This window comes from Antechinus flavipes, chromosome 4 (assembly GCF_016432865.1).
Source record: "Antechinus flavipes isolate AdamAnt ecotype Samford, QLD, Australia chromosome 4, AdamAnt_v2, whole genome shotgun sequence".
Taxonomy (NCBI): domain Eukaryota; kingdom Metazoa; phylum Chordata; class Mammalia; order Dasyuromorphia; family Dasyuridae; genus Antechinus; species Antechinus flavipes.
The window spans coordinates 36562996-36586003 of NC_067401.1; the positions used below are offsets into that span (position 1 = coordinate 36562996).

Below are 23008 nucleotides of genomic sequence, written 5' to 3' on the forward strand. Positions count from 1 at the left end.
TTTTAACATAGCACAATGACATTACTTCACTTCAAAATATATAACATCAGTCTCTGTGCTCCCTCCACTAATTCAGATTATAACCCTTCCATGAATTAATACATCTTTAAGAGCTGCTGGAACCAAAAAATCCATTGCTATGGGGCCAATTCCATGATTAAACTCTTACAGTCTTAAAAAGACTACTTCCCAAGTGACAGACAGTCCATCATCAGGCCCATATTTTAAGTCTTTTCAGTTTGTAAAGGCCTGTCAGTATAACTCTCTAAGTGTTGACATAGTCTTCACAAACTCATGGTTAACTCCACACCAGGTAAGGCATTCAAATAGTAACTAAGCTGAGTGTGACTATATTTCATTACTAAAATATCACCTACCACAGAATTATCCCAATCTGATGAAATAAAGTTAAGTATATGATTTCTTTTTTTTATTATCTGCTTAAAATAATTAGAAAAAATTTTAATTATTGGTATTCTAACTCCTATTCATATGTGAAAACAGCTTGGTTTTCAGAAGACTAGCAAAAGATATTTCTAACATTCAGCATAAAATATTCACTTAATGAAGCCAAGTTAAAGATATTTATCTAAATCTAATGTTGGTCACATTTTATCAACATTTTATATGACTTACGTTGTATCAGTTTCTGATTTATGCTTCATTTCCATTATCTCTATCATGAAAAGGTCAATGGGAAAACCTGGTCTTCTAATGGCCAAAAGAGATTCTACCACAGCCTATAATAACAAAAACAAATACAACTGTGAAACAATTTGTACTCTTAAACCAAAGCCCATTGTCCCAGTTTTTCCCTCACTTCTCCTCCAAGTTACATAAGATTAGATGTAAAAACAAAAATGCTGAACACCATATATATTTATGTTTATATTCTACGACACTCTATAGTAAATAGAGCATTATGTGCCTAAAAATTAATGTGTAGCCCAAAACACAAAGATAAACTCAACAATTAATGTTGCTCTCACTGCTAAGCCCTTATGTTACCCTTATGTGTAACTGGAGAGGATCTGTCCAATGATAAGGATATAGAATCATATGGTCTTTTTAGAGGTTAAAAGTCAGAAACAAGACAGATGTTAAGTGGATAGTCTGAAGTCTAACATCAAGCTAAGAGCAGATCCAGAACTAAGAAGATATAGTACGCCTGACTTGTAGGTCAGTGTTCAGTTCATTAGAGTGTAGACTCTCCCAGAAATCATCCACAAGTTACTGATTGGATTAGGTTAACACACTAACATGTAACTGACATAAAATAATCCATAATCTTATAAGATAAGAAACATTTTAATAATCAACAAAAAATATTTTAAAAGAATAAATTTTTCAGATCCTCTTTCATACTAATCTGAGTTGCCAGAACCATTGGAATACATAAATATTCCAAGTCACTTCGCAAATACAATAACATAAGAGTAGCTATTAGGCTATCATAGTCTGATAATGCTAAGATTTTAAAATCACACAATTCCTTTTGCTCTATACTCACTCACTAAGAAACCTGACCTTAATTTGTAACATCCAGGATCATAGGATTTAGAACTGAAAGGGATTTAGAGGTCATTAAGTCCAACTGTTCCATTTTACAAATAAGAAAAATGTAGCTCAACAAAGTTTAAAAATGTGTTCAGGATCATACAGGTAATAATGACAGATCCAGGATTCAAACCCAAATTCTCATCTCAAACTCAATATACTCAAAATTGAACTCATTATTCCCACCCACTCTCCCAAACCTATTCCTCCTCCAAACTTTCCTCCTTCTGTCACAGGCACTTCCATTCCTCCAATTACACTTGACATCACCCAGCAATTCAATCAGTTGCCAAATCCTGTGATTTCTATTTACAAAATCACATCTGTCTCCTTGTCTCTATATCAACAGTCATCAATTCACTTTAAGTTCAAGTTTTCATCCTCCTAAACTATTGCAATAGCCTTCTAATTGTCCCCCACCCTCAGGGCTTTACCCTTTACATTCTCCACAATTTTTTATAAGCATAGATCTGATGACGTCAATTCCCCTGTTTAATAAACTCCAGTGGCTCCTCCCTTCTGACCCTAGAATCAAATGTGAATTTCTGTTGACTTAATCCTGGCTCCAATGTACCCTCCCAGACTTATTACATTACTCTTATTCATTCACTCTACAAAGCCAACCAACTTGACCTTCTTCTTGTTCCTCATCTATGACCCTCTATCTTTCAACTCAACTCTAAGTTTTTAAGCATGGCTGTCACCCATAAATATTCTGTCTTCATCTCTTCTTAGAATCCCTTATTTCCTTTAAAACATAGTTCAACCTTAATTTTCCACATGAGGGCTTTCCCTGCTGCTGTCTTCTTTTTCCCCATATTATTTTGCACTTATTTTTGATGTATTACATATAAATGTATGCAAATGTTGCTTCTCCCAGTAAAATGTAAGCTCCTTGAGGGCAGAGCATATTTTATCTTTGCCTTTGTACTAGCAATGTTTGGCAGAGGCAATGTGGACTTCGTTGGGGATAGTGAATCAGCCTTCAAACAGGAAGTCCCACCTCTGAAATCTGTGTGATCCTGGACAAGTGACATCATGCCAATTAGCTTTGGTAGATAGAATTGCCTCTCTCTATCCTAGTGAAATCACAGATATAATCCCTATCTTCCTCTCTATTTCCAGTGCCTAGTACAGTGCCAAAGACATAGCGGGCACTTAATACTTGTGATGATTCATCTTCAATGCTAAATTCATAGGTATTACAACAAAGAGATTGTCCTACCAAAGAAAGGGCATACTGAGAAGACCACCTTGGGTGAATATTCTAGTTCTTATTTCACTAGTTATGATTCTAGTTCTTATTTATCAGCATAAACTAAAATGCTGGTTTGTAAATCAATTTCATGTGTCTGGTTAGCAAAAACTGGATGGACCTTGGGGTCCAGTTCATCAACTCTCAGTGAAATAATAAATTTAAGTTTCTGATAGTTTATTTGGAGTGACTCCACCAAGGTAAACCCAACCCTTAAGACAATCCCAAACAGTCCTTACATGACAATACATTCTACTTCCAAAAAGCAAAAACTTTTTTTTAAATTATTTACAACTACATCAAGATTAAAAAAAGAAAAGAAAAAGAAAAAAGGAGAGGAAAAAAGTTATATTACACATTAGCCATGAGATATTCTACCCAGGTCCACAATCACATCAAGTACCTCAGAAACAGTTTCCTTAGCTTTCACAGTAGGTGGCAGCACTTTAGTACTTGAGATGATTTTAGCTACTTAGCAGTCACAGGTGTCCACAGTAGGATATGGATGACTGGAACCCAACTGACATGTTCTTCTTCCTAACCATGAAATTCCCTTTTCTGATTACAGTAGCCTAACCTTCTACTTTTCCTAATCTTTGACAGATCTGGGGATCTTTGTTTCCCTTTCCATTCAACTCTTCATTTTGGTTTTATTTAGTTCCCTTCTTACCTAAATTGATTGAATAATCTTATGTGTTTCCCAATCTGTTAACCCCAAAACCCATAAACTGCCAACTATATGGCTTTTCCTCATCTACCAAAAAGTCAAATGTTGCTAGATGAAATCACCAGATGTTGCCGAGTCTATTTCAAATGTATGCTACCAACTCTCAACTGGTATGTTGTATATAGTATGTAAACTTTTATCTTACTGACTCCTTAGGATACTGCCCAAAATAACGGTCCTATATCTCCCCTCTCCCAAAGTTCCCAGATAATCCCTAATCTCTCCGTCTCCACAGATAACCTCACCTTTTGTAGTGACATTGAAGTCATCCAACTTTGATTCCCTCAATTCACTCCTTCCCATATGCCCGGCAAGTTAATGACTATTTTTACTTCTCATTAGGCAGACTACAGGGGAGATTCTTGCTTGGGTATCAATTTGATTAGATGAACTATGAGTTCCTGCTTTCCTTTAAGATTCTGTGACTCACAGCCAAGGTTATCATCCCCATTTAAAGAATCCAGGAGCCAACATTAACTTAACCAAATGATCTGTTGGTAGCTAGCTAGGTAACCGATCATCAACATCTCCATTCTAATTATGAGACAGTGAACAAATGGAAAATGAAGGCTCACTTCTGGACCATTTCCAAGCATGTGTCTGATATGCTAAGTCTAATAGACTAAAAAGTTCATAAATATGTATGTTTTATCTATGGTATTAGATATAAAAGATCATATTGGATAAAAAAAGTTTGATAATGCTCTGTTTAGGATGAGAACAAAAACCATATAAATAATTATCCACAAATAAAACAAATTCAACACCAAAGAAGCAGAACCCCAGAAGGACTTGGAAAAAGATACAGAAAAAAATTTATTTGTTTTGTCACTTTGTTGATTCTACATTCTTAAATCCCTTCCTAGACCATTTCCTAATCATGGTGGAGAGGCTTAGGTGGTTCAATGAAACTATGAGCTATGCTTTGCTGTATCATTTAAGATGGACAGGTCATAATGGAGAGTTCTGACAAAAAGTGATCTCCTGGAGAAAGGAATGGAAAACTGCTCTAGTATCTTTGCCAAGAAAACCCCAGTATTAAAATTATAAAACATATGACATCAGAAGACAAACCCTTCAAGTTGGAAGATATCCAACACACTAGTGGGGAAGAGCAGAAGACAACAACAAATAGCTGCAGAATTAGTGAATTGCTGGACTAAAACCAAAAAAAAAGCTTATCTTCAGTGATGAGGAAAGGAAATTGCAGTGCTGTAAGGCTCAATATTGCATAGGAATCCAGAATGTAAGAGCCACAAACCATGGTAAACTGGATATGGTCAAACAGGAGATGCAAAGAGTAAATGTTATCAACATCTTGGGTATTTAAATGGATAGGAAAAAGTGAATTAATTCAAGTGATCATTACATATAATATACTGTGGGCAAGAATTACTTGGAATAAATGAAGTCATTTTCATAGTCAATAAAAGGGTGATAACAGTAGTCTTGGGGTATCAAAATCTCAAAAATGATAGAACGATATTTATTCAAATCCAAGGCAAACCATTCAATAGCTTTTTATTTTCAAAATATACATAAAGATAGTTTTCAACATTTACCCTTGCAAAATCATGTGTTCTAAATTTCTCTCTCTCCCTTTCCCCCAACCTCTCTCCTAGACAGCAAGTAATCCCATATATGCTAAATATGTGCAGTTCTTCTATATATAGTTCCATATTTATCATGCTGAACAAGAAAACCATATCAAAAAGGAAAAAATGAGAAAAAAGTAAACAACAAAGTTGATCAATTCTATGGAGACCTACAACATCTTCTAAAAACAAATCAAAAAATGTCACATTTATCACAAAAGATTGGAATAATTAGGAAATCAAAAGATTTGAAATAGCAAACAAGCTTGGCCTTAAAAGCTAAAAATAAAGCAGAAACTAATAGGCATTTTATGAAAATAACTCATTAATCATAGAAAACAGTCTTTTTCAACAATCCAAAAATCCCACTCTACACAGTTATCACCAGATGATCAATAATGAAATTGGATTGATTATATACTTTGTAGTCAAAAGTGAAGAGACCCAATACAGCTAAAACAAGGCCTGGAGCTAACTGTGGCTCAGACTGTGAGCTTCTATTGCAAAATTCAGACTTCAAAATTAAGTAAGGAAAATTATCAAATCTAAGTGTGACCTAAATAACATCCCTTATGGATATGAAGTGGAAGTGATAAATAGATTTAAGAGATTAGACCTAGTAGAGAGAGTTTCTGAAGAATTCTGGATGGAGTTTATATAGGAGGCAGCAACAAAAAAAATTCCAAAGAAAAAGAAGAGCAAGAAAGCAAACTGGCTATCTGACAGCTTTATGTGTGGCTGAAGAGAGAGGGAAAGCATAAGGGAAAGGAGAAAGGAAAAGACGTATTCAATTGAATGCAGAATTTCAAAGAACAGAAAGAACAGATAAGATTTTCTTAAATGAGAAGAAAATAGCAGAACTAGAATATCTCTTCAAGAAAATAAGAGCTATTCAGGGAACATTTCATGCAAAACTTGGCATGATATAGACAAAAATGGGAGGTAATTAATAGAAGGGATTAAGAAGTGGCACGAATATACAGAAGGACCATAAAGAAAAAATCTTAACATCACTGATAATCGTTGACAGTTTGGTTGCTGATCTACAGCCAGACAGCCTGGGGAATGAAGTCAAATAGGTCTTAGGAAGCATTACTAACAATAGAACTAGTAGAAGTGACAAATTCCAGCAAAAATATACAGTTAAAAATACCAGCAAACTTGGAAAACTCAACAGTGGCCACTAGATTGGAAAAGATCAGTTTACAGCTTAATCTTAAAGAAGGGCACTGCCCAAATTACTGAACAGCTGCCCTCTTTTCACACTCCAGCAAGGTATGCTTAAGGTTCTGCAAATTAGGGTTCAGCAATATGTGGAGAAGCAGGTCAGTTTTTTAAAAGACAGAGGAATTAGAGACCAAATTGCCAACATTTTGTGGAATATGGAAAAAGTAAGAGAGTTCCAGAAAAACATCTACTTGTGCTTCATTGACACTAAAAAGCTATGTAGATCACAATGAAATGTGGAAAGTCCTCAGAGATGAAAGTACTAGATCATTTTGTTTCCTGAGGAACCTGTGAGTCAAAAAAAGCAACAGAAGCAAACATGGAATAACTTATACTTAGAAAAGAGTATAAGATGACTTTATATTGTCCCTTTATTTATTAAACTTATATTTAGAGAGTTCTAACATGCAAAATGCCAGGTTGGATGAATCAAAAGCCAGAATTAAGGTTGCTGGAAGAAATATCAACAGTCTCAGATATGCATATGATAACACTCTGATGGCAAAAAGTAAAGAAAAATTAAGAATTATGAAGCCTTTTAATGAGGGTAAAAGAGGAGAGTTTAAAAGCCGGCATCAACTTAAAATCACACACACACAGAGCCAATCCAAAGATCATGGCAACTAGTCCCATTACTTCCTGGCAAAATAGGAGGAGAAGAAATAGAAACCAGTGTCAGATTTTATATTCTTGTGTTCAAAGATCATTCCATGGAGAGACAAAACCATAAAATTAAAAGACACTTGCTCCTTTAAAGGAAAGCTATGACAATGCTCGCATGCTAAAAAACAGCCACATTACCTTGCCAATAAAGATCCACAGTCAAAATCATGGTTTTTACTGTAGCAACAGATGCTGTGAGAGATGGACTATAAGGAAAGCTGGGTGTCGCAGAATCGATACTTTCACATTATGGTGCTGGAAAAGACTTTTGAGATACTTTGGACAGGAAGGAGATGAAATCAATCAATAATTAAAGAAATTAATTCAGACTATTCACTGGAAGGTCAAACACTAAAGCTGAAGTTTAAATACTCTGGCCACATAATAAGGAGGCAGGATTCATATTGAAAAAGATTCTGACACTTGGAAAGATTAAAAAGAAAAGAAAAGAGGGATAGCAAAGGATAAGATGGATAGATAGTGTCACAAAAGCAATGCACATGAGTTTAGACAGACTTAGAAGACAGTGGAGGTCAAGAAGTGTCAGACATGATTGAACTAACAACAGCATTCTTGAATAAATTTCATATAAGATTCTAGACATTCTTTTGCATATTTCCTTGGTTATTTGTCCTTGTCAATAGTTACAAAGTTCATAATAAACTTTCTTCATTATTGATCAGAAAAATGGAAATTAAGACAAGTCTGAGGTACCACTACACACCTCTCAGATTGGCTAAGATGACAGGAAAAGATGATAAATGTTGGAGATGATGTGGAAAACATGGGACACTGATACATTGTTGGTGGAATTGGGAATGGATCCAGTCATTTTGGAGAGCAATTTGGAACTAAGCTCAAAAAGTTATCAAACTGTGCATACCCTTTGACCCAACAGTGTTACTACTGGGCTTATATCCCAAAGAGAAAGGAACCCACATGTACAAAAATATTTGTGGCAGCCCTTTTTATAGTGGCAAGAAACTGGAAATTGAGTGGATGCCCATCAATTGGAGAATGATTGAATAAATTATGGTATATGAATGTTATAGAATATTATTGTTCTATAACAAGTGATCAGAAGGATGATTTCAGAGAGGCCTGGAGAGATTTACATGAAATGATGCTAAGTGGAATGAACAGAACCAGGAGATCATTGTACACAGCAACAAGATTATAGGATGATCAATTCAGATGGACTTGACTCTTTTCAACAATGAGATGACTGATGCCAGTTCCAATGATCTTGTGATGAAGAAAGCCATCTATACCCAGAGAGGACTGAGTGTGGACCACAACATAGCATTTTCACTCTTTTTGTTGTTTGCTTGCATTTTGTTTTCTTTCTCATTTTTTTCCTTTTTGATCTGATTTTTCTTGTGCAGCAAGATAACTGTGGAAATATGTATACATATATTGGATTTAACATATATTTTAACATGTTTAACATATATTGGATTACTTGCCATCTAGGGAAGGGGGGGAGGATGGGGAGAAATTCTGGAATACAAGGTTTTGCAAGAGTCAATGTTGAAAAATTATCCATGTATATATTTTGAAAATAAAAGCTTTAATAAAAAATAATAAACTTTCTGTGCTAATTTGAAAGATGGCTTAAGAAAATGCTTATGTTTCAAGCAAAAAGTTTAACACATACCTCTGTTAATACACCGGCCAACTCAGTGTGAACTTTAGTATGGAGAGATGTTCTAGCCACATCTCGAAGGATTTCTCGGTTCATGTCTTTCTCTATTTTAATCTCCTCCAGAACTTCAAGTGCTTTTATCTTTGCTGCTTCAAAGCCTTCAGTTATTATCCTTGGATGTAGACCCTATTACAATCATATTGCCATAAAATTACCATTATTAAAGCTAACCAAATGGATGCAACCATTTTTTTACGTCAGGGATTATTTAACATTTTAATGCACAGAATATCTATTTTTTTATCATCATCAATAACCATGCATAATTTTGCAAGTAATTTAAGGAGAAATTTGGTCCAAATCTGAGTTTTCATTTAGTATGGGGTATTTCTGATATAAAAATTCCCACCACTGGTATTGATAAGCATCTTTTCTGTCTCTTATAGCCTTAGAAAATTACATGGGATACTAAAAAGGTTAAATCAACCATTACCCCAAAGATCACACAGCTAATACATATCGGGGGCAACACTAGAACCAAGGCATCCCTCTATTCACTATACTAGGCTATCTCTAAGTAAAATAGCTAATTTATTGTTACTCTAAACCAATAATAGTACTACCGTGTTTCCCCGATAATAAGACCTATCCAGAAAATAAGCCCTCCCCTTACTGTGTAAGATTCCTCTAAAATAAGCCCTCCCTTGAAAATAAGCCCAATTGAGATTGCTACTGTAGTGAAGGTGCTCCCCTGCGCTACACGCTACATTATGGTACCCTCTCCATCCCCCTCTTCCTTCACCCTCCCTCCCCTCCCCCCCTCCCCCGGTGAAACGCACAGCCGCACTCCGAGCTGCATCCAATCAGAGCTGCAGCAGTGAGCATGTCATCCTGTTCTTCCCCAGTGATTTGCTTGCTGGCGCTATTGAGAGCAGTGCCGGGGAGGAGAGCTGAGGCAGGACAACATAAAAACCTGGTATGTAAGCAGAAGTGAGGGGGCATGATGGAGGATAAAAGAAGAACTCAGGGGGCATCATGGAGGATAGAAGGAGCACTCAGGGAGCATGATGGGGTTAAAACATTATTGAGGGGCATGATGGAGTGAAAAAAAGGACTGATGGTCATAATTTTATTATTCTGTCTGCAGGTGTCACCTGTGTTTTGGCTGTTCGTTTGGATGGAAAGAAAGCCACACCTCTAATCATCAGTAAGGGCAAGAAAGATAAGATTGACCGTGTATCAGGCATTTACATTCTTGAAACGGAAAAAGCCTGGTGTACACAAGCCGTTATAGGAAAGTGGGTTGATTTAATGCTGCCACTTGTTATGCAAGGTAACCAAAGAGGTCTGATAATCTGGGATTCAGCCAGCACTCACCGTGCTAAAGAAATGAAGAACTTCCTTGCAAAGAGAAGAATAGATCAAGTAATGATTCCTACAGGAATGACTGCCTATCTCCAGACCCTTGATATTGCAATAAACAAGCCATTCAAGGACCATTTGCGCATGTAAATCAATGACTACATTGAAAATAGAACGGAAAGAAGTCAGCATGGAAACTTTGTGAAGCCCTGTCTGCAAGAAGTCGTGACTTGGGTGAAGAAGTCATGGGATAAAATTACTGACAGTTGTGTCGCCAAGGCACTACGAGCAGGTTACCTGGACAAGACATGTTCATTTAAAGAGAGCTATATTGCTGGACATGACAGATTAGGTCCACTTCTTCTGAAGGAAATAGAGGCGCAAGACATCCAGGACGGAATTCAGGGTATGGACACTTAGGACGATGTTGTTGAAGAAGATGACATGATCATTATTGAATAAAGGTACTTGTTTTTGTTCACATTTACCTGTTTATTAAAATTGCTGTCAATGTTCATTAAAATAAGCCTTCCCCTGAAAATAAGCCCTCTGGTGTTTTTCTGTCCAAAAAAATAATAAGACAGTGTCTTATTATCGGGGAAGCACAGTAATGTTTCCTATGTACTTTCCCTTTGAATATGAAAATCTTAACTTACATATATTTTATAGAGAAAGAAAAAGAGACTTCTTTTAATGCAAAGGAAAAATACAAATATTACCACAACAAAGAGTTTAAACCAAAAGAACTACAAATCACATTTAGATGTCAATGAAGAATATTACCAAGATTTTATCCAGGGGCAAAAACTCTGCGATTATCATTTGGAAAAAAAAATACCATAATGATACAGATAAAGGTCAGTTTTTTTCTCAAAATTTGACTTAAACACTGATTACAACCTATATAGCATAGCTCTTAAAAAAAAAAAGTATTAAAGCCTAGGAGAGCAGTAATAATGAATTAAACATTTTATTTAAATTAAAAGAAAAAATATTTTATAGCAACTGTATCTTTTCCATGGTAATTTTGTATAAACCCAACATGGTAATTATTTTTCATCATATACCATACTAAATGGTGTTATAAGCAGAAATCTATAGTTAGAAGCAGCCTATATTGAAATCAAAATACCAAATGTTACTGGAAGGTAATATCAGTACTACATATGAAGCAATCTAAGAGGACTCTTGCTCAAGCTTTCCATATGATTTGTTTGCAAATATTTTTTCCCTGTCCATTCATTGAGATCCATCTTTAAGAATTCTTCCTTTCAAATCAGTATGGCAGAAACTAGGCATTGACCCACACTTAACACCGTACACCAAGATAAGGTCAAAATGGGTTCATGATCTAGGCATAAAGAATGAGATGATAAATAAATTGGAAGAGCACAGGATAGTTTACCTCTCAAACCTGTGGAAGAGGGAGGAATTTATGACCAAAGAAGAACTAGAGATCACTATTGACCACAAAATAGAAAATTTTGATTATATCAAATTGAAAAGTTTTTGTACAAACAAAACAAATGCAAACAAGATTAGAAGGGAAACAATAAACTGGGAAAACATTTTTACAATCAAAGGTTCTGATAAAGGCCTCATTTCCAAGATATATAGAGAATTGACTCTAATCTATAAGAAATCAAACCATTCTCCAATTGATAAATGGTCAAAGGATATGAACCTTAATTCTCAGACGAAGAAATTGAAACTATTTATAGACATATGAAAATACGCTCCAAATCATTATTAATCAGAGAAATGCAAATTAAGACAACTCTGAGATACCATTACACACCTGTCAGATTGGCTAGAATGACAGGGAAAAATAATGGGGAATGTTGGAGGAGATGTGGGAAAACAGGGACACTGATACATTGTTGGTGGAATTGTGAACACATCCAGCCATTCTGGAGAGCAATTTGGAACTATGCTCAAAAAGTTATCAAACTGTGCATACCCTTTGATCCAGCAGTGTTTCTACTGGGCTTATACCCCAAAGAGATACTAAAGAAAGGAAAGGGACCTGTATGTGCCAAAATGTTTGTGGCAGCCCTGTTTGTAGTGGCTAGAAGCTGGAAAATGAAAGGATGTCCATCAATTGGAGAATGGTTGAGTAAATTGTGGTATATGAACGTTATGGAATATTATTGTTCTGTAAGGAATGACCAGCAGGATGAATACAGAGAGGACTGGAGAGACTTACATGAACTGATGCTGAGTGAAATGAGCAGAACCAGGAGATCATTATATACCTCAACAACGATACTGTTTGAGGATGTATTCTGATGGAAGTGGACCTCTTCGATAAAGAGAGCCTTAATTGATCAAAGATGGACAGAAGCAGCTACACCCAGAGAAAGAACACTGGGAAATGAATATAAACTGCTTGCATTTTTGTTTTTCTTCCCGTGTTATTTATACCTTCTGAATTCAATTCTCCCTGTGCAACAAGAAAACTGTTCAGTTCTGCACACATATCTAGGATATACTGCAACCCATTCAACATGTAAAGGACTCTTGCCATCTTGGGGAAGGGGTGGAGGGAGGGAGGGGAAAAATCGGAACAGAAGTGAATGCAAGGGATAATCTGTAAAAAATTACCCTGGCATGCATTCTATCAATAAAAAGTTATTAAAAAATTAAAAAAAAAGAATTCTTCCTTTCCTTTACTGTCTGCTGGTGGCTACAAAAAATTTTAGAGTTAATATTTGAAACTATTATGAGATGCAATTTTATTCTATACAATATTAAGTCTCTAAATGAAAGTGACATTCCTTACTTTCCACATCTAGAAACTGATATCTATTTCCCACTGCAAGTAAGAAGAAAAGAAGCCCACCAGAAGGTTAATAGTCCCAAATTTTAGGTAAAAATAAAACTATTATAGCAAATTTTGGCAAGAGTTATCAATTTTTTCCCCTAAAGAGTTGTCTTCCCTCCCTCCTCCATAGCGTACTAGAAGAGCTTTGCATCCAGGGCATGTAGGTACATCTCATTTGTGTTTCCATAACTATATTTTTGGTTGATGCCAACCTACTCATGAGATACATTTACACAGATGTCAGTTACCTTCTTTAGAGGTGATCTGTTTTCCTGCAGTCTGCTAGAAGAAATTTTAGCAAAAGGCCTAACTATATTGGTCTTCTTTCCTTTGTTTTAAGTATACCTTGGGGTTCCCTTGCCTCCAAATTGCCCTGAGATTAAGTGCAGATTCTAAACTGCACACAGGTGCAAATAATTATTTTTAAAATATGGCAAAGTTTCTGAAGTTCCCTTGTTTTAAAGGAGTTTTTTGTTTTGTTTTGTTTTTTTAACATCATCAGAGGGCTCAGTGTGCTACCGAGATACAAATTTCAAACGGAGACTGAGGGGAGCTGTACCATCTTTCTTCACATTGAATGGAATACCAGGGAAGGTGTCACTTTTAACATAGACTACATTTGCCGATTTCTGCTATACTCACTCCTTAATTCACCAAATATTTAATGATTAATTATATTTACAAAGCACAGTACTAACAAACTATGGAGTATATAAAAAGTATAATAAGAATGGGCAGCAGTTAACAGGCTTAGCAAAGAGATTATTGATTTTAGAATATTTTAGCAAGCAGTTTCTGTATCTGCTGATTGTAGTCTTGTTTTTCTGTCTAGCAATTGATAGAGCAGTACTAATTTTTGATGCTAAAACATGGACAAATAAACTTTTAGATTACAGACAAAAGGAAGAGGTGAGGTAGGTTTAAATAGTAGCAGGTCTAGTAGCCATCAAGGCTAGAAAGTTTATAGCAGCAAACAGAAAAAAAAAGTTACTATTTTTTTTGCAAATAATATGGTGGTTCATCAAAAGAGCCCTAAAAATAACAAACAATAAATTTAGTAAAGATGCAAGATATAAAATCCACATAATTCATTAGTACATCTGTATTCTGCCAACAAAACCCAGCTGAAAGAAAAAGAAATTCCATTTCAAATAGCTGCAGAATGTACTACAAGAGAAAATTAGCTGGTCCTTTGGATAGAATGTTAGAACTGGAGCCAGAAAGAAGGAAGCTCAAATTCAATCTCAGATATTTACTATTTGTCTAACAGAGCAAGTCACTTAGCCTTTGTCTGCCTTGGTTTCCTCATCTGAAAAATGGGGATAATAATGCCTATTCCCCAGAGTTATTGTGAAAATCAAATGACATCATAATTTTAAAGCATTTTGCAGACCCTAAAGTGCTATTTAAACACTAGCTATTATTTTGATTAATAACAAAATACTTAGGAGTCTATCTACCAGGCACATGGGAACCATAGGAAAGAAACTACAAAACACTCTAATCAGCAATTAAGACAGACCTAAATAATTAAAGAAATGTTAATTGCGCAAAAGTAGACCATAGCCAATATAATAAAAATGACAATTCCTTCTAAGGTAATTTACTTATTCAGTACCATGTCAAGTACTCCAAAGAGATCAAAAGTAAAAATGAAATGTTTGATACATATTCAACTATTCAATCGCACTGTTTGAAAGTAACAACAAATTAGAAACGAAGTGTAGGTCTATCAACTGGATAATAGCTAAGCAAATTACGATATGTGACAATTATTATTGTGCCTTAAGAAAGTGATGAAGATGAAGAATTCTGAAAAAATATGGGAAGTTTAACAGACAGATCAAAGCAGAGCCAGAACAATAATATTCACAACACAGCAACATAAATGAAAACAACAAAACCTCAGATCAGATGAAATGACTCATTTTGATTCCTCTGGACATACATTGAAGCAAACTTCCCTTCTATTTAATAGGAGGCTAAAGCACACATAAAATCTGTGCCAATTGGCTTTACCTGTTTTTCTTAATTACAAGGCAGTAATCTCTTGTAACTAATCTCTTGTATAAGGAGGTATATTATCAGATGAATTTGATATATAAAAAACAAAAGTCATAAATAAAACTTTTTTAAGTACCTTGGAGGTCTGCCATCATCTTGAAGGGGCCTAGTACAGACATGTTATTAGAAATATTGTTGACCAGAAAAGTTTATTATATTTTAGTGTCTATGTTTTGTCCTGTTTGCATGAGCATTGAGTGCTGTTTTCTTTCTCTTGTACTTATCAAGCTTCAAGATGATGGTAGTAGAGGGTGAGGGACCATTGAAGAACTATGAATAGTTACACATCTGAACCAGAAGAATCAAAAAAAGTATGGTTGGGTTATCACAAAGGATCTATGGCAGTGGTCACATAGTCCTGTTTAGAGGAAGTCAAGTAATTATACCATGATGCTCAGATTTGAACACATAAAGCATGTCATCTGAAGGTATTATTACAAGGGACCTCTCAAAGCCCAGAATGTATGTTGGTACATCAGAAAATGTGATAGATGCCAAAGCACCGAGCAGTCCTAGAGGAGGGGGCAAAGGAAGCTCCTACAGCCATTTTCCATATCAATTCAATCCTGCTCCAAAAAGGCAATGGCTTTATCACAATTCTGAGACACTCCACCTGCCCATTTAATAAGCTATGCCATCTCTGATCAATAAGGCAGGCTTCAGAACCAGCAGATTAACATGGAGTGTTACAAAGACCACTAGATTTAGCATTATAAAAACTGGGATTGAGGCTCTACTCTGCTCTATATGACCTTAAATAAATCACAATATCTAGTTCTAGAGGCAGTCTCAGAACAAACTGAATGTACAATGATTCTGTACCTATCACCAGAACTATACAGAGATAATGAAGCAATAAGGACACCAAGTTCTTCCCTGCTGACTTATATTTTCCATGGTGGAATCTGCTGAGAATATACTCCACACTACTTTGAAGAGTATGCTGTTCTATAATGCATGTCTAGGTGGTCACTGCCTCATGTACATGGCTAAGACCAAGCAACTGCTGACTATACCCCACTGAGAAAAGCCTCTGTGGGTAGTAATACGGGCTTGAGAACCCAGAACATGCTAGGAGAACCAAGGACAGTAAAGTACCCATTCTTCAAACTGAGAAATCTCAACATGTCTCCCACAATATACATTGGGAAGTTTTTGCCCCTGGACCCAATAAAGCCTCAGTCACCTATTACTTAGGCTTACCTTTCTCTTCCAGAGTCATCACTGTCCAGTGGCAGAACAGAGTCAAGATGAGTGGTGATGACTTGAAATGCAATGGATAACTTTGGTGTCTTCGATGTTTTACCAAGCTCTACGTGCTCCACAACACCTGCTTCATCTGCCTTCATGTCTAATGGAATGTGGGGATCCATCCATTCCACCAGGGGAAGTCTTTTGAAACCCCCTGGTTACCCTCAACCCTAGTTTAGCTCACTGCCTAAACAGCTAACCAGGTGCTACAGCTTCTCAGAGCCACAGGTGAGAGTTAGGTGGATCAGGAGGACACCAAAGGTGGAAAGCAGCCCTGTAAAAGGGCTGGCACCCTTCACTTCAGAGTTACTCGTCATCCTTGAATACACTCTACACAGAGAAGTGTAGAAAGACTAGAAGCCAAGCAAATAACCAAATGTAGTCTCCATTTTCAAAATAGCATATTCCAGAAACAACAAAGCTATCTCTATAATTAAACCAACTAAATTATAAAACAATTTACTAATGAATGGTGTGTGAGCACTTAGAAAGGTCAATATTCATCACTAAAAATAAGCATGGTTTAACTAAGGAAAAAATCATTTCAAATTAACTTCATTCCCTTCTTTGACAGGTTTACAAGAATGGTGCATCAGAGAGCTAAACATAGCATACACATAGTTCAGCAATGTATCTGACAAAGTTTTTCATGACATTCTTTTGAACAAGATGGAAAGCAATAGGGCTGGATGACAATGCTTGCTTTAAAGGACTTTATGATCTAGCTTAGAAAAAAAAAAGACATATGTAAAGTTAAATAATAATAAAGACCACAATATGAAAACTATCACAAGACAGATGGGGACATGTCAGTATAGCCAATAAATGCTATAGAAGCTACAAGAAAAAATTATTGCAAGGATGATGTAGAGAGTTAGAAAATGTGACTTAAGCTCAGTCTTGAAGATGAACATGATTTAAAAGAATCAGAACACTGCAGATGGGAGTGAATGAAAAAAGACAGAAATGTCTTTCAATATGTTGTGTTTAAGTGCACAACTGCTAATTTGAGTACAATAGAAGGTACAAGAGATGATTAGAAATAGGCCAAAGCCATATTGCAAATAACAAAGGTCACTCAATTTTTCGCACTATTTTTTTTCTTCTATTTGTATTCTATTGAATGAATAAATATACATGGAGACACAATTTATTAAGAACCAGTCTTTTGCAGAAATGTATAAGTTAAACCACATAAAACATGTAAGTTTTCCTTATCCAGTAAGATAAGGTTATTCTATAAACTTGATTCACTTGACTCAACAGACATTATTTTTCTTCCAGGAAAAAATCTCATGAAATGTAAATACCTCTGAGATGTAAAGGTCTGCCTGTTTCAGGAGCTCTCCAATGATCAGAACATTTGAAGTAGTACCATCACCAGTAATGTCATCTTGGGCTGTTGCTACTTTTGCTATCAAAGAAGCAGTAGGGTGCTGAATTTGCTACAAATGAGGCAACAGATTTCTTTAAAATGAAATAAGTGATGAGTAAAAGGAAAAGCAAAGCAATGAGCAGACTGATTAAAGCATCAATGCTATATTCAACCAACAAACACAAAGATAAAATTGAGGTTCATTTCACAAATTTACAAACTCTTTCTATCTAGTCTCTATTAGGTGAGCAGAACTATTCTGAAATAAACAAAACGAGGAAGTTAATTGGCTAGTACACCATCTCAAAGTTCAAGACTGCATTATAATGTACAATAAAACAATTGCTTTGGCATGTATTCTGTTGACATGACACTTCTAAGATAAGATTAAATTCTTCCATCTAAAAGATGAATACATTTACTAAAATTGCAAAGGGTGACTGATTGTTCCCTAATCACATAGAATAAGATATAGTGTGTTTTTTAAATGACTTTAGCTTAAAGGTATTCCTCAACCATTTTTCAGGATACATATGAAATTTTAAAAGCTGCTGACAAGAGGAACTTAACCTAATTTGTTTTAACACTACCATATTAAACTGCCTATCCTGGATTTTTAAAAAAATCTAGATTAGCACTCCCTTTTTCCTTAATTAATAGTCTGTTTATAAATATTATAGGGAAAGCAGGTATGAGTGGCTCACCATTTCATGGAGCAGAACATTGCCATCTTTGGTAAGCTTAATGTCTCCTGCACCAGAAACAAGCCTGTTCAAAGAACAATATATTATTAACAAATGCATGTGGTAAGAGTGCTTGCTGCTACTCCTCTGTCATTTGTCATTTACCAGTACCCAACTTAAATTCAAAGAACTGGATCCCCTATAATCCTCAAAGACAGATAACGGAAACCTCTAAGTCTTTCTTATAGCCCTATCCCTCTAGCCACCACCACTGAAATCCAGAAAATAATTTTCCTCTTGATGAACTGCTGTTAGAATCATCTCATTCAAAAATAAGAGATTCTATAGGTTTAAAGAGGATAATTAAAAGTCTACAGAGATTAAATCAGATGCATCTTAGAACCTACCAAGCTTCTCTTTATCTCATCACTCAATATTTTCTTTCCTTTTTCAGTGTTCTTTTCCCTTTTTGCCCCCATCCTTGTCTTCCAAAAAATTTAGTATATAAAAGAAGACTGGATTGGGGGTCAAAGGAGCTAGGTCAAAAGTCCTTTGCTCTGTTACTTTGTGATGTTAGACAAGTAATTTCTTTAGGGGTTAGTTTACTAATCTATAAAATGAAAGGATTGGAGTATATGACCACTAAGGCCTCTTTCAGTATAAATATATGATCCTTTTCTCCCAGAATTTAATCATCCATTCAGATCCTTCATCCTTGGACAAGAGGGGCTACCAAAACGCAAATCTTGTGCTCAGCAAGGTTTATTATTTCATTCGACATTAGTTTATGATAATATACAAAATAATTCAGCAGAAACAAATAACTGAGTTGGGAATTCTGATCAACATAATAACCAGTCACAATCCTGAAGATTCATGTTGAAAAATGCTACCCACTTACCTCCAGATAGAAAGGTGATGAGCAGATTGACACTTTTTCTTTTTTTTTTTTTTTACATGGCCAATAGAGGAATTTATTTTGATGACTATACATGTTTATGATAGGTTTGTTTTTCTTTCAATGGGGAGGGAAGTACAAACATGAAAATAAAATTGAATTAAAAACAGTTTATGGTAATTCAATTCACTTGCTGGCCTCACAATCTTTTCTACAGCTGAAGGACAGACATTACACCCCCCACACTCCCATTGAAAGCATAGAAATATGCTCAGCTTCCCACAATTCTATCCTCCACCATTTTACGAGAAAGCTGTAGTACAGAAACGCTTGCGTCCCCCTTGTGCTGATTTCTGCCCGGTACCCGGCCTAGGTTAGTTGTTCCAGCCCCAGTCACACTGAAAGTTTACCATTTGCCATTATGCAAAGCTGAAGTAGGTTTTTAGGATCATAAATTAAGAGCTAGAAGCAAGCTTAGAAGCCATGGAGTAGCTATCAGGCATTCAATTTCCAGATATAGCCCTGGACTTGAAACAAATTCAGGCTAACTGACATACTAACAGAGATCCTGGTCAAAGTCTAACCTTTTTGTACCTGACTTGCTTCACTTATAGCATTAGGGGACTGGTTTGGATCATCTCTCAATTACAAAATTCCTTCCAGTTACAAAAATACAGTGATATACAAGGTAAAGAAGGAAGATTCCATACTAGGCCTTGATTTCAAATGATGTGTCCCTTCTACTTTTCCATGTTCATTCCAGATAGTTTTCTACTATTAAAGGCTTACGTTCCCATGATATGTAACTGATCAAGGCAACTCTTTGAGTTTAAATTGCAGAATAAATACAGACTTACTTGTGGAAAGGAAGTTTTTTGTTTTTTTTATTCAGGGAATTCTTTATATAAATTACAAGTTTAGTCCCTGTCTCTTTATGATCTGAAATTTTAAACACTTTGACTAGAATAGGGGAATAATGGGTAGAACAAAAGACTTAAAATTTGGAAAATCCAAGTTCAAATCCAGCCTCAGTCACTTAATAGCTATGGTGACTAGGCAAATTACTTAACATTTTGTCTGCCTCAGTTTCCTCATCTATAAAATGTAAAATAGCAGCATATTTCTCTTTTGCAAACCTTAATACACAATATTTTTAGATAGTTATTCTATAGTATGTTTAATTCAGTTCAAATCTAGTAAAAATTATCACCTGGTGTGACTTTAAACAAATCAGTTAACCTGAGCCCATTTCCTCAGAGGTAAAATGAGATGTCAGGACTAAATGAACTGTTAAGATCCCTTCTAGCTTTAGTTCTACGCTCTCGGGATCCAAAGTCGCTTTTAATTTTTCTGTGACCCTAAACTTACTCTTGTCAGCGCTGGGTCATGAGGAGGAAGCTCCCTTCCTTGAGCCTAGCTCAAACCTAGCTCCGCTGGGGAATAGGGAAGGCAGTTGAAAACTGGAGCCACCACACAGAAAATGGGAGGTTTCTGCCTCTTTCAGCAGGAGGTAGTTAAGCTAGGGGTGCAGTGGATGGAGCACTGAGCTGGAAATCTAGAATACCTGGGTTCAAGTTCTCTCATTGATACAAAATGTGTGACCTTGGGCAAGCTATTTAACCTCTCTGCCTCAGTTGTTTGTAGTTCGTGTGTCCAACTCTCTCTGATCCCGTTTGCATTCTTCTTTGCAAAGATACCGGAATGATATGCCATTTTGTCTCCAGCTCATTTTACAGATAAGGAAACTGAGATGAACAAGGTTATGTTATCTTACTCAGGGGTCAAACAGATAAGTGTGACTAGATGTGAACTCATGAAAATAAGTCTGGTTCTCACCTTAACGCTCTATCCACTTCATACCACCTAGCCACCCCCACCCCCGCCTCAGTTTGCTCAGATGTAAAATAGGTATATTAGCACCTAGAGTTGTGAAGATCAAATAAGATATTTGCAATGAGCTCAGGACGTCAAATAGTTTAAGTACTTTTAAAAGTACTTATTCCTTTCCTTCCTTCTATATAGATCTATAACTGGGAGGAGCCTTGTTAGATATTAAGTGACACCCTTCCCCGCTTTGTCAGAGGAGCTGAGCCCACAGTCACACGGGGTCATTGGCAATGGGGATTTTTGAACTGAACGGCTCTTTCCCACAAATATCACGGCAGAGGAGCGAAAAGTGGCAGCTTGTGTCTCGTGGGAACCACGCCCTTCCCCCGCCCACTCCAGCTTTCCAAGGATCAAAACCGGCCATCGCCTCGCCCATGCCCTTCTCTGGCCACGCCCCTCCGCGGGCAATGCCCCCCAAAGTTCTAAACGGTCACCAGACCGCGCGCCACTGCCCCCTCCCGCCCCTCACATTTTCATGGTGCCCTTGGGCCCCAGGTTGGTCCTCAATACGTCCTGTAGCCCCCGAGCCGCACAGATATTAACAGACAGCGCGGCTTGAGCTCGCGCCACCTCCGCCCTGGGGTTGAGTGCCTTCACAGCCGCCATCCCTGAGCTCCTCTAAAAACAAAGGCCAGAAGGAAGAAGGTGGGAGAAAAATAGATGAGCTTGATCGTAGACAGCCGGGACCAACGCCCACACACGACCCCGGCGGTTGCGAGAAACGGCCCGCCCCTTTTCTCATTGGTCAGACTCCCAGCCAATCGGTGAGCCGGCGTGCCGCGGCCGCGGCTGGAAGTGACGCTAGCGGATGTTGTGGAAGGTGAGCCAGGAGGCGGAAGCGAAGCTGACCCAGCGGAGTCCGGCCGCCAAGATGGCGTCGACCGGGAAGCGGACTGTGAAGCAGGACGAGCTGCGCCGGCTCATGAAGTCCGAGAAGCAGCGGCTGAGCGCCAGCCGCAAGCGGGTGGAGTCCCCCTTCGCCAAGTACAACCGTTTGGGGCAGCTGAGCTGCTCGCTGTGCGGCGTCCCCGTGAAAAGCGAGCTGCTGTGGCCCACCCACGTCCTGGGGAAGCAGCACAAGGAGAAGGTGGCGCTGCTCAAGGGGCCCAAGGAGTCAGGGCCAGGCCCCGCAGCACCAACACCACCAGCCAAGAGGAGCGGCCCCGAGCCGGAGGACCCGGCAGACACAAAGAGAGCGCGAGCAGGTGGGCCTCAAACCTCGGCCGCCCCTGGGCTGCCCGGGGATTTCTTTGACTCTGGCACGAAGGAGGCGCCCCGGAAAGCTGCAGGGCTCAATTTGCTCCCCGACTACGGAGATGACGACGAGGACGAGGAGGAGGAGGGAGCGGAGCAGCCAAAGGCGAGCGAGGCCGGAGAAGCCCCCGCAGCCAGCGCACTGCCCCCCGACTTCTTTGACCAGAACGCCCCCACGGCCCCCCTCGTTTTCCACTCTGGCTCCATCCAGAAGGCTGAGGGCCCCGAGAAGGTGGTGGAGCGGCGCGAAAACACGGCAGAGGCACTGCCTGAGGGTTTCTTCGATGACCCCGAGATCGATGCCCGGGTGCGCAAAGTGGACGCGCCCAAGGACCAGATGGACAAAGAATGGGATGAGTTTCAGAAGGCCATGCGGCAGGTCAGCAGCGTGTCAGAGGCCATCGTGGCCGAGGAGGATGAGGAGGGGCGACTGGACCGGCAGATCGGTGAGATTGACGAGCAGATCGAATGCTACCGGCGCGTGGAGCTGCTGCGGGACCGGCAGGACAGGCTGCGGAGCCAGCTGCAGCAGGCGCTGCGCCGCCGGGGACCGCCGGGCAAAGAGGACGAGAAGCCGGGCAGCGATGACGAGGGCGAGCTGCAGGACTTGCTGTCGCAGGACTGGAGGGTGAAGGGGGCCCTCCTGTAGCCCTGGGGATCGTGGGCTCAAACTCAGCAGCATATTTTGTATTGTAAATGTTGTACAAAGTTAAATATATTTGTTATTGGACATTTCTAATA

The 23008-nt window shown here is 38.0% G+C and overlaps 2 protein-coding genes across 3 annotated transcripts in view; one reads left to right on the top strand and one right to left on the bottom strand.

Annotated features, from left to right (window-relative positions):
- Positions 1 to 21741, bottom strand: part of CCT6B (chaperonin containing TCP1 subunit 6B) — a 37329-nt gene extending 15588 nt beyond the window's left edge. Inside the window, exons 1-5 of one of the 2 annotated variants that reach the window (XM_051992416.1) lie at positions 21483 to 21741; positions 18250 to 18313; positions 17481 to 17615; positions 8682 to 8855; positions 637 to 740 (exon numbers count right to left, since the gene is read on the bottom strand). In XM_051992416.1, coding sequence (XP_051848376.1) covers positions 637 to 740; positions 8682 to 8855; positions 17481 to 17615; positions 18250 to 18313; positions 21483 to 21619 — 614 coding nt within the window. In that variant the 5' untranslated portion in view covers positions 21620 to 21741. Of the gene's footprint in view, positions 1 to 636; positions 741 to 8681; positions 8856 to 17480; positions 17616 to 18249; positions 18314 to 19129; positions 19165 to 21482 lie in introns of those variants that run through there. The other variant, XM_051992417.1, reaches the window with a different exon arrangement.
- Positions 21742 to 21806: 65 nt separating this feature from the next.
- On the top strand, positions 21807 to 23008 carry ZNF830 (zinc finger protein 830). The gene has a single exon (XM_051992418.1). It carries the CDS (start codon positions 21822 to 21824, stop codon positions 22914 to 22916), a length of 1095 nt encoding a protein of 364 aa, XP_051848378.1. The 5' UTR covers positions 21807 to 21821; the 3' UTR covers positions 22917 to 23008.